This window comes from Pungitius pungitius, chromosome 9, assembly GCF_949316345.1.
Source record: "Pungitius pungitius chromosome 9, fPunPun2.1, whole genome shotgun sequence".
In the NCBI taxonomy this organism is placed as follows: Eukaryota; Metazoa; Chordata; class Actinopteri; order Perciformes; family Gasterosteidae; genus Pungitius; species Pungitius pungitius.
In genome coordinates this window covers 18,043,628-18,056,362 of record NC_084908.1, presented here as the reverse complement: position 1 = coordinate 18,056,362, position 12,735 = coordinate 18,043,628, and the positions used below count along the sequence as shown (strand labels likewise).

General features: G+C 45.7%; 1 protein-coding gene across 1 annotated transcript in view; it reads right to left on the bottom strand.

Moving 5' to 3' along the window:
• Positions 1–12,735, bottom strand: part of LOC119217786 (protein sidekick-1-like) — a 156,130-nt gene that overhangs the window by 36,470 nt on the left and 106,925 nt on the right. The window contains exons 16-18 of the mRNA XM_062564406.1: positions 6,385–6,525; positions 4,811–4,992; positions 593–708 (exon numbers count right to left, since the gene is read on the bottom strand). Of these exons, the coding sequence (XP_062420390.1) occupies positions 593–708; positions 4,811–4,992; positions 6,385–6,525 (439 nt within the window). The remainder of the gene's footprint in view (positions 1–592; positions 709–4,810; positions 4,993–6,384; positions 6,526–12,735) is intronic.

The window sequence follows — 12,735 nt, the reverse complement described above, 5'->3', positions numbered from 1 at the left end:
GCTCCTGTATTATTATCTCTTATTTCTCCTCGGTCCCGCGCTCCCTACTTTCTCAACACCTCCTCTTTCCCCACTTAATCCTCCCTCTCCTTTTCTCATCAGTCATTGCCATTTCTACCTGGAGCTGATCCCTCACTTGGCTGGGCTAAGCGTTCCGAGCCACGACCTTTGAGCTCAAAGTCACAACAGGAAAAAACAACAACATTTATATATTTTAAAGGGTTTTTTTTTTGGAACCATCCATAAAATGACCCATTGAACTCCAGACTGAGGTATATACCTAGTGGCTAACTGTATTGTCGGCAGATAAGCTTGTTTCATATATATATATATATATATATATATTCATATATTGTCATTTTATTCTAAGAGCTGGGGGCGGCGGGTTGTTTTTTTAATAAAATACATGTAAATGACAACGAAAGATGAACAGATTTTCTTTCAAATTAAAAAATACGTTCCTTTAGTTTTTCAGGATGAGAAAATGTTTGTGGCATAACTTAAACAACAAAAAAAAAAGACAATCCAACTTCTTTTAAACCATCCAACACAGAGGGTTCGCTGCAGCACTGACACGCAGGCGGAGGCTTACCTTGTAGCCCTGGTTGATGCCATTAATAAACTGCTGAGGCGGAGGGTTCCATGTGAAGCGGATGGTCGTCGAGTTGATAGCTAGAACTTCCACTTCCTGCGGGGGGGCTGTGGGGACTGAGCACAGATGTAACATTTAGCTGCATGGGTTCACCACAGGGAAGCGGGATGAGTGTTCAGATCCACTGGAAAGAGCCGCAACAGACGCGGAGCCTCAGAAACAAACAGCTCTCAAGGTTACACTTTAACTTTTTAAAGAAGCCGTGCTTCAAAATATATATCACACAGCACCATATTTCACATTGATATTCATTTCCCTTTTTTAATTTAAAATATCTGCTACGCTTGCAAAAGTTAAATGCCAGCCCTACACCGCTATTCTCTGCTGCAGAATGAACTAATTTCTCAATGCAATTCTTCTCATCAATTGCATTTCGTATTCACATAGTTTGCATAGTATCAATTTGGGGGTAAGTGAGATAAGGGTGCTGCCCCCCCATTGACAGGGTGCTGAACAATGACGGCTCACGAAAGAAAGCCGTAATGAAATCTACGAGGGCTTTCAGGTGACCTCGGGAGACAAACAGCGGCCCCGGAGAGTTAGATGACTCACTGGAGTTGTTGGTTCGGTCCCGTAGACACATCACTCTCCCTCTACTGCAGCCCTGTCAACCTTTACGACCCCCGCGTGATGTAACCGTGTAGCCTGCGACGCCATGATTCATTGAATCAAAAGGATCATGTGGTAGGTAGGTCCAAGAACAATGACACCCGGATTTGTGTAAGGGGCAGATGTTGATGTCGAATGATGTTATTGAGGATGAGACGTCCTGGTTTTACGTTTTGAGGTACAAAAATACTTGGATGTTACATTTCCTGGATGCCTCCTGAATGCAATTTCTTATACTCAATAAAACGTTTCCCTCCAGAGCCACAGCCTGCTTAGTTCTGCCTACGATGGGTACATACACTTTGTTAGAAACAACTCACACATCTATCTTCTTACAATCAGTAAAGAACTGTGAATCTCTACGTTTTTTCTTTGATTAGTATTGAATCGCAGACTATGAACAATAAAACATTTAATAATTTGAGTGTTATTGAGGAATTTTGAGTGAAACTAAAGCGGAGTGATAATAATTGACATGGTAAATAACAGAATAGTCTGTTTGGAGCAGGTTTTGGCTGAGGCATTTATGAGACTCAGAGGGCTGAGAGACACTGTTAGTTGTGGAATATACTGTCAATAGCGATTGAGGCTCACTTGAGGCTGGCGGGAGGCAAATATGGTAAACAACCATGTAGAGCTCACACAAGTTAAGCAAAGATCCACAGATTAGTCCACTGTGTCCTAGCTCTACTTTTTGATGTTCCTCCCTTTGTGCCAATGCCTAAATGGCCACTACACCTGAATCATCTGGACATAATATGGAACATATATATACACTCACCGGCCACTTTATTAGGTACCCCATGCTAGTAACGGGTTGGACCCCCTTTTGCCTTCAGAGCTGCCTCAATTCTTCGTGGCATAGATTCAACAAGGTGCTGGAAGCATTCCTCAGGGAGTTTGGTCCATATTGACATGATGGCATCACACAGTTGCCGCAGATTTGTCGGCTGCACATCCATGATGCGAATCTCCCGTTCCACCACATCCCAAAGATGCTCTATTGGATTGAGATCTGGTGATTGTGGAGGCCATTTGAGTACAGCGAACTCATTGTCATGTTCAAGAAACCAGTCTGAGATGATTCCAGCTTTATGACATGGCGCATTATCCTGCTGAAAGTAGCCATCAGAAGTTGGGTACATTGTGGTCATAAAGGGATGGACATGGTCAGCAACAATACTCAGGTTGGCTGTGGCGTTGCAACGATGCTCAATTGGTACCAAGGGGCCCAAAGAGTGCCAAGAAAATATTCCCCACACCATGACACCACCACCACCAGCCTGAACCGTTGATACAAGGCAGGATGGATCCATGCTTTCATGTTGTAGACGCCAAATTCTGACCCTACCATCCGAATGTCGCAGCAGAAATCGAGACTCATCAGACCAGGCAACGTTTTTCCAATCTTCTATTGTCCAATTTCGATGAGCTTGTGCAAATTGTAGCCTCAGTTTCCTGTTCTTAGCTGAAAGGAGTGGCACCCGGTGTGGTCTTCTGCTGCTGTAGCCCATCTGCCTCAATGTTCGACGTACTGTGCGTTCAGAGATGCTCTTATGCCCACCTTGGTTGTAACGGGTGGTTATTTGAGTCACTGTTGCCCTTCTATCAGCTCGAACCAGTCTGGCCATTCTCCTCTGACCTCTGGCATCAACAAGGCATTTCCGCCCACAGAACTGCCGCTCACTGGATGTTTTTTCTTTTTCGGACCATTCTCTGTAAACCCTAGAGATGGTTGTGCGTGAAAATCCCAGTAGATTAGCAGTTTCTGAAATACTCAGACCAGCCCTTCTGGCACCAACAATCATGCCACGTTCAAAGTCACTCAAATCACCTTTCTTCCCCATACTGATGCTCGGTTTGAACTGCAGGAGATTGTCTTGACAATGTCTACATGCCTAAATGCACTGAGTTGCCGCCATGTGATTGGCTGCTTAGAAATTAAGTGTTAACGAGCAGTTGGACAGGTGTACCTAATAAAGTGGCCGGTGAGTGTATATATATATGTATATATCAGACCAGCGAGAAAAAAGGACTCCATGACGACATTAAAGTCATGGAGAGCAGAGTGAAGGGTGTGCGTGAAATGAGTGTGTGCTTATGCACAACGCTACGGCGATTACACTGTAAGGGGTTTATGCGGGTGCCGGAGAGCCACTGCGTGATAATGCACTGTTGCATGATGGGAATGGCCTTTACATTCTCATGTTTGAGCCAAAGAGGCCAGACGACACGGAGGAGAATACGGAGCAAAAAAGTAGTCGAGGGGGGAGGGAGGGAAGAGGCCGGGAGAGACGGAGTCAGCGGAGGAGAACGCAGAGAGCGGGACGGAAGATTAATTGATGTTAAAGATGTACCCCCCCCCCCCCACCCCCTCCCTCCTTCACCCCCACCATGCCCACTATACCCCAGGGGGTCGGGCTACTAACCCCTCAGCTCACAGCTACAGATAAAACACTAAACTCTGTCCTCTGGGGGAATCTCGGTATGCGTGTCTGAAAGAGCAATGTTATCAGAGTCTCAGAGATAGTGAGGGAGAGAGAGAGCATGTCCAATCCATCTCAGCCACTCCCCTTAAACCACATTAGAATAATTAACGAGCCCAACTCCCTCTCCCGAGTCCATAAACCGGCCCTGAACTCTTGCACTGATGACTGCGGGGTTTTATGTGCACGTGTGTGTGCGTGTGAGTCTGTGAAAATAATAAACAGCTGGAATAAAAGGCAAGAAGAGAGGAGCACTGCTCCCTCTAGACTATGTGGTGGCATAGGGTCACGCGTGGGGAGCGGGGCGGCCTCCCCTTTCCCTTCAAACGTCCTGCGGGGGGTCCCGGGGCAGCTTGGGGGCGGAGGTGGGGTGGGGTGGGGTGGGGGGGGGTGGGTCTTCCTTAAATCTACCACCACCCGCCGGCATCGTAGAAAAGGTCTCTGTGTGGTGTACGGTGAATGTGTGACTCCGCACAATGGCGTCAAAATGAAATCTATAAGTGCAAAGGTACCTTCATAAATAAGTTCTTTTATATTTCCATAATAGTAAAAGGTCGCTGATCACACGTTCATTAATTACCAGCAACACCCTTTCATTTCTACCTACAGCGGACGTCTGTTACTCGATCTCCACAAGTCCATCGAGTACTAGTCCCCCTATTTGGAAATGCAAGTCCACTGAATCTAAATGTACAGCTTTTACATTTACGTTAAAACACAAGGTACCAAGATTCAATTTAAGTACCATCTCTGTATCATGAAGTGTTTATCATCAGGAAATATAGCATTTAATAGACCACTGGAGACAAAGCAGCTTTGTATCCCATAACAACTAAACGGTAAACAAGTGTGCGTTTAATGTGACGGGAATTCTTATGGTTGAGGATTTAAGGACTCGAGGGGCAGAGGAAGTGCTTCTTTTGTGTAAAGAACACTGAAGGATTATGCTACTCGTATTGTCGTGCTGTCCCACTCAAAGCTCAGTGACGTGTGCGTGTGTGCGTGCGCGTGTGTGTGTGCATTTCTGGCTACGCTGGCTGTGCTTGTGTGAGTTGGGACTCACCTCCCTGCAGAGTGTACTCGGTGACGGCGCTGCTGTAGACGCCCAGGCCGGCTCCGGTGAAGGCGGCCACCTGGATCTGGTATTGTGTCCAGATGATCAGATCCTTCAGCAGGCAGTAGTTGGTCTCCGGGCTGCTGATGTTCTTCTCCTGGTAGTCCCCTGGCAGCCCAGCCAGACGGTACCTGCAGACAGACACACACACACACACACACACACAGACCCATGGTTCAATCCCTGGCTCTCTTATTAAGAATCCTGGAGCATATATGTTGCGGCTGATACATGTATGTAGATGACATGTGTATTGTGGACATAATAGAACGGTTTCTTCCCGACTGCAGCCGACTCGTCTCGGCCCCAGTACACAACACACAACACACTACACACAACACACAACACACAACACACGTGTTAGTTGAAATGGTTAAGTGTGTAACATTGGGTTGCATCAACCAAGAGGTAACAGAAGATGCAAAAGGGCAAATCTTTAATATTGAATTTCATTTCTGCAAATCGATCACCCTAAATGACACAACATCTTCAACACACATTTATTATTATGGGTGTCGATTTGCACATTTTTCTCGTACTGCGTAATCAAATAATAGTAATATATATAAAATATTATTTGTACTTTTTTATTATATGATTCATTTTGAATGGGATCATTTGTTACATATTTTCAGATGTGTATTTCTGTATAATATTATAGTACATTTCTAATGTATTTATGCTTGTTGACGTCTTTGCAGTATTGTCATCTTCATTTTCTCTTGTTATGTTTTAAATAAATCATAATGAATGAGGATAATTCAACAAAATTTGTTAATAGAAATACGAAAATTGTACACAATCCTAAAAGTCCTAAAAAATAAAATGTAAAGCCACACTAGTGTTCATTTTGTATGCTACCAAATACAGATGTTTGACATCTGGGGGGCAATAAAACTAATCGGCATTAAATCTAAACTAATGAGAATCTTCTTCTATTGCTGTGAATTTGGTTGAATCAGGTCGGAACACCTCAAGAATAAAACACCTTTAATACCTGCTAGATGTCGGAGTAGCTTCAAGGCCTTCGCTTTACTACAGGTAATAAATGTCCACTTAAAAGGATATATGAGGCGACTAGAAAGGGACGTGTAATACCACTTAAATATTGTACATATCTGATGGAGTAATAATCCACTTGTCAGCGTTTAAATACGGAGCCTATTGTGTGTAACAGGACGCACCAACGTTCCACCAGATGAGTCAGCGCTCTATCGCACATGCACGCTTTATACACACACACACAGAGAGACACACAAAGCCCGGCTCAACATTCTGATGTCACATTGTGAAATCGCTTGTTTTGTCCTCCCAAAAAACGTCCAAATAACCCAAATTTAAATACATTTTCAACGGTGTGGAAATGAAGCAAAATCCTCACACAGAAGCCATCAACAGTAGATGTTGAGAGCTTTGTTCTTTTTGTGGTATTTAACAAATCAATTCCTTGGCTAACGCTAGAGTCCTGTCACATATAAAACAATCCACAGTGCACAGAGTCAGAGTGCTTTAAAGCCACATACCTGAGCAGGTATCCTCGGAGGACTCCGTTGAGCTGGGGTTCGGGCGGAGGCTGCCACTGGACCATGATGGACTGGTTTGTCCTCCCACTGGCCACGATGTTCTTCGGAGGAGCGCTGGGGGCCTCCTCCCTCAGCATCAATCTAACAAGCACAGGAGGGAGGGACAGATTGATTTTTTGATTAGCTTTATTAGGCGCCCTAACAACGGAAGGAGTGTCTTCATCCTTTCTAATCGGGGGGGGTCAGACTGTCTACGAACACGTCTTCATCACAGGAGATGCATGGAGACAGGACTGCAACTTGATATGCAGAACCGACCCCCCCCCCCCGACCCCCAGCTCCAGCAGCTCTTAATGAATTCTCTGCTCTCCTCCCTCCTCCTGCACGTGTCTGATCTTATCGCATCTTGCTGTGTCATTCGAATGCATCTTCATTCGTTTCGGACAAACCGCCGCTGCGTCTGCTGGGAACATTTAACGCATCACTTCCAGGTTTCCTCCTGGAACAGCCCATGTGAAAGCGTTGGTGACCTCGGGCACATGTGGATTCCCCGCCGCGTTTCGTTCACTGATCAACGGGCAGGCGTCATTCGTATCGTTGTATTCGGCCGTATTGTTATAGTTTATCTTTCATTTGATTCGCTGGCGAGCTTTTTCCCGGGCGGTTTTCAGTTTGAAACAAAAGTTGAGAAATGAAAAGGGAGCTGGTTATAAACGAGACAGAAGGATCCTGCTCTGCCCCGGCCGACTCCCTTCCGCCTCCAAATCCTCTCCACCATCTTTTCCACTTTGACACTTTGATCCCATCCGCCTTTTTTTTCCTCTTTCTCCCATCTGCAAACTTTCACCTTTCATCCATCAAGTCCTTTGGCCTCAATTATTTTGTCCTTCTATCTTTTACCCATCACCTTCCCTCCGCTTCTGCCGCTGCAACCCGGCTCCCCCCCCCCCCCCCCCCCCCCTCCCCTCCACGCCCCACCCGTGATTAAAGCTCCCGGCCCCTCTCATGGCTGGTAAAGCACCCGGGGCGAGCTGGTCAGCCTGTGGCTTTACCGTAAGCAGCTCAGCCAACGTAATCAGAGCCATATGCGCACACACACACACACACACACACACTCACACACACACACACACACACACAGCACACCAAACAAAATTCTCCCCAGCTTAAGACAGAGCGCTACATCCGATGGTCTTTTCCCTTCCAGGGATTATGTCTGGAGATTTACATCCCTCCGAACCCCCCCCCCCCCCCCTGCATGACTCTCTGTGAGCCATTGAGCCATTAGACGTGGTGCGTCTGAGTCTGCCTGCGAAACGGCTGAAAGTGAAGGTGTTGCAAGCCGTTAGCTGGAGACAGAGCGCAGGGCCGGTGGTTTTTACAGCTGCGCTTTACTTCCATCAGGTTAGGCACTGGCGGACAGCGCCAGGTGCTGCAGGCATACACATGTACACACACACACACACGCACACGGACACATAGGCTAATGGGCCTCGTGCGAATGAGATGGGCATTAGTGTGGCCGGCTGGAAGTGGGGGTATATATAATCCTCAAACATGCCACCGCTTTTTGACTGAAATTGATGATGCACATTAATGCGCACAAACCCCCGCTACGCAAACACCCGCGCGCCGCCCCCCCGCGCACGGCCCAACAGATGCAGCCGTGCGGCAGGTTATGACTGCGAGCGAAACGCGCACGCCAATGCACGCCGACGGGTTTGCAGTCAGTAGCAGAAACTCAACTGCGAATTGCCTCGATTCCCTCCCGAAACCATTTAGGGGGGTGTAAATATTTCACAGAGCGGGTTCAGTGTGAGGACACGGCGCCTCACACCAGAGATTAAATGTACAGCTTCTCACACGCGCACTTCGCATGCGGAAACAAGTCATTGGTGCGAAGAAACAGCCAAACGTGTGACAAACCAAACGCAACTTTGTCTGCGTGACACACTTTCTCTGTCCCTTGTTGTTAAGGAAAAGAGGACATTTTCTGCAGGAGATTTATGTGCTTTTGTGTGTGTGTGTGTTTGGTGGAGGTGGGACCATGTATTTTGTGAGTCCCTATGCCGTGGGAATTAGTAAAAGTTTCTATCTGTGTCATTCGCCACAGTTTAATGCCCAGCGGCTTTTCTCACTCAGTCCACGACGCTTAAATTGCATTTTGTTGCCAGTATGTTGAATGTGCCTCTATTCAAACAGGATCGTGAATCTCAGATCCGGTAAGAGAGCTGGAAACGGAGGGGAAACAAGAAGCAGAAGGGCAACGGGAAATAAAAAAACGACAGAGAGAGAAACTAGGTGTGACGTGATCGGGTGAAACCAGCCCGGATAGATTAGTGCATTTTCTTCTTGTTTGACACTCTTAAGTCGTCTCCGCTTTAAATGTTGTGCTGTTTCGCCTCAGGCTAAAAGATGCACAAACGGAGGGCGCTGACTTACTAACGAGGCAAACATTGTGCATTATTCTCAGGATGGATCGAAGGCGGCTGAGCCTCGTGTCGGTCACCTCACAAAAATAAAAAAAAACTTTTGTGGTCATATTACCGAGTCGGTCAATGACACTTTTTGCTGCACACTGACAATGGAGTGACTGTAATATAATGTACTGCCCTTCCTGATCTTGGATTTATTGTCACACCTTTTGTGTTTTGCGTTTGTGTTTACGCGTGCGTTAAAGTGTGTGTGAGGGGGCGCAGTCCATCAGGCTGATTCCAGGCTGATTAGAGCTTTGACAAACAACGAGTAATCGATGGACGCGGTGGCCTATAATAAACTCGCAGGGTCTCAAAGGGATTCCCCGGGGGGAGGGGGGGTCTTTTTTTTTAGCATCAGCTTAACACTGAGGTGTTTTTGTAATATTTGCTTTTAACTATCAGATGAAGCACCGTGAAGACGTTCCCGGTTCTCCTCCGGGTGAATTTAATAATATATAAAATATGTAATGTAATAACATGTCCTGTCAGCTCCAAACTTTCATTTGTCCAAAACGTTAACTCGGTAATCTGCCAAACTACATTCCGCATCCCACTCAGGTGCACCGCGTGTTTAGCACTAATTAACGAATGTAATCACACTTACACGCTAAGCGAAGAGCAACGTGACACTAATTATTCCTGTTTACCATCTGCATGTCTTTATTGTCAGTGTGAGCATGTTAGCATTTAGCACTGGCTGAATTAAACATTGGATTTGAGCTGTAATGGTGCAGGGGGGGAAAATCCATTAGGATGCATGAGGTGTGATGTTTGGGCTTGGTTGAGGTCACAAGGTCAGACATTTTGGTTCAACAATAATGGACCTTTATCAAACAGAACACATTTCCTACAAAGAAAGGCCAGCAGGAAGAAAGCATTTGAAAACCGTGCATCGTGAGTGTGCCTATCTCAGGTAGACGTTACTCTTCTATATCTTTACACGGCTTCTTGGGGCACAGCACCCTCAGGTCTAATCAGTGGAATGGAAATAAAAGCTGACCCTTAATTAAATAACTGGAAATCGAAATATTCATACAATATGTAATAGGTTTTTTTTGGAGACCTATTAAAATGAAATCTGCATGAACTCTGGACAAGCGAAGTTCAATGTGGAACTCTGACGCTGGATTGTTTTGTACCGTGAAAAGAATAATATTTTCCCATTATTGTTCAGTATAATAAGCTTAGAAGCGTGTACAATTTAGAAGTGAAGTAAAGTTCACACATAAATGAGTCAATTCAAATATATATATATATATATATATATATATACACTCACCGGCCACTTTATTAGGTACACCGGTCCAACTGCTCGTTAACACTTAATTTCTAAGCAGCCAATCACATGGCGGCAACTCAGTGCATTTAGGCATGTAGACATTGTCAAGACAATCTCCTGCAGTTCAAACCGAGCATCAGTATGGGGAAGAAAGGTGATTTGAGTGACTTTGAACGTGGCATGATTGTTGGTGCCAGAAGGGCTGGTCTGAATATTTCAGAAACTGCTAATCTACTGGGATTTTCACGCACAACCATCTCTAGGGTTTACAGAGAATGGTCCGAAAAAGAAAAAACATCCAGTGAGCGGCAGTTCTGTGGGCGGAAATGCCTTGTTGATGCCAGAGGTCAGAGGAGAATGGCCAGACTGGTTCGAGCTGATAGAAGGGCAACAGTGACTCAAATAACCACCCGTTACAACCAAGGTGGGCATAAGAGCATCTCTGAACGCACAGTACGTCCAACTTTGAGGCAGATGGGCTACAGCAGCAGAAGACCACACCGGGTGCCACTCCTTTCAGCTAAGAACAGGAAACTGAGGCTACAATTTGCACAAGCTCATCGAAATTGGACAATAGAAGATTGGAAAAACGTTGCCTGGTCTGATGAGTCTCGATTTCTGCTGCGACATTCGGATGGTAGGGTCAGAATTTGGCGTCTACAACATGAAAGCATGGATCCATCCTGCCTTGTATCAACGGTTCAGGCTGGTGGTGGTGGTGTCATGGTGTGGGGAATATTTTCTTGGCACTCTTTGGGCCCCCTGGTACCAATTGAGCATCGTTGCAACGCCACAGCCTACCTGAGTATTGTTGCTGACCATGTCCATCCCTTTATGACCACAATGTACCCAACTTCTGATGGCTACTTTCAGCAGGATAAAGCGCCATGTCATAAAGCTGGAATCATCTCAGACTGGTTTCTTGAACATGACAATGAGTTGGCTGTACTCAAATGGCCTCCACAATCACCAGATCTCAATCCAATAGAGCATCTTTGGGATGTGGTGGAACGGGAGATTCGCATCATGGATGTGCAGCCGACAAATCTGCGGCAACTGTGTGATGCCATCATGTCAATATGGACCAAACTCCCTGAGGAATGCTTCCAGCACCTTGTTGAATCTATGCCACGAAGAATTGAGGCAGTTCTGAAGGCAAAAGGGGGTCCAACCCGTTACTAGCATGGGGTACCTAATAAAGTGGCCGGTGAGTGTATATATGTCTGAGATAGTAGATCTGAGATAATAGTGCTTTTAGTAGTCTTGTTCTTGGATACAAAGACGTTTGAGCCAGATTATTTTACATGGCAGACTGTGAAAAGCAGCTGAATGTCCCGTTACTATGACACCGCACGATTTAACTTGCTGCTTGTTAATTTTCTCTTTTTAACCTTGAGGTGTTTCATTTTTATAAAAATGCAGTTTGTGAGTTTGTGTGAAACTTCAACGCCGTCTTGTGCCAGGATTCTACTTCCAAAAAGAGACATTAAACATTAAATCTCAATGGGAGCATCCTGGATGAGTAATTGTTCAGTATATAAAAAAATACACACTAAGCTCTTCAGAAATGTTGACTGAGGGGCGGCGGAGCATACGGGGGACACAGCAAGGACTGACTAAACCAAGATTCTTGTTTTTCTTCCTACTTTGCTGGTTGAAGGCATGCCGGTAATCTCGGGCCATTTCGCTGGACAAACCGGAGCTTTACTGAGTCTAAGCCCTCTCGCTGCAATCGTCTTGATGTTTCCTCTCTAAAGTTTAAAGTAAATAAATGACTCGCTATGTTACAGGCGCCGGCAACACAGCTGTGGCCCCCCCAGTTAAACACAGATATATAATTCAAGATTGAAATGCTGAAGAGCACAGAACAAATCTCCTGGAAATCTTTAAATCTCACAAAAGCCGCTGCGGCATAAATGTTTTCGGGTCTATCAGTGTGTACATGTGTGCACGGGGGGAAAAGAGGGTGTTTATATTATGAAGGCTGATGCGTTCTGATTCTGACCCAACCGATGGGCAAAATGAATGTCGACGGGACGCTTTGAACTGTCCAAGGCGCGAGCGCGTAGTCTTTCCTCGGAGGACGCAGCCTCTTTAAGGATGCTAACGGGGTGAGCGTAGGTCGCCCATGAGCCACTGTCCGTGTGTCCGTGTCTGTGTGTGTGTGTGTGTGTTTGACACCCCAGATGGTTTAATTGGATTCTCGCAGAGTCTCTGCGTTTTAAGAGGTGAATGTTTTTAAGATTTGCTCACAATTATTCACACACCCTTAGCGGATGCCCGAGCCCCTGGACACTTGTTCTTAAAGCGTCCATCTGCAGTCCTTTGAACAGGAGGAAGCGAGGCAGGATAATGGTGTGCGGCTATGAGGAAGAAAAAAAAAAAACATGTATGAATACATGCTGAGGATAAAGATCCTATTCAGGGCAAGAACAAAATGGTAAGAGTTCAGAAGCAGCTGGAAGTTCAAACTTTAATAAGGGCTTTTTTGTCATCAATATTGGAGGCTTCTCTTTCATTCTCTGTCCCGTTCCGCATTACCGCATTTTGTCATCCTTCTCATTTGGAGCTCAGAGCTCCTGCGGGCCATTTTTT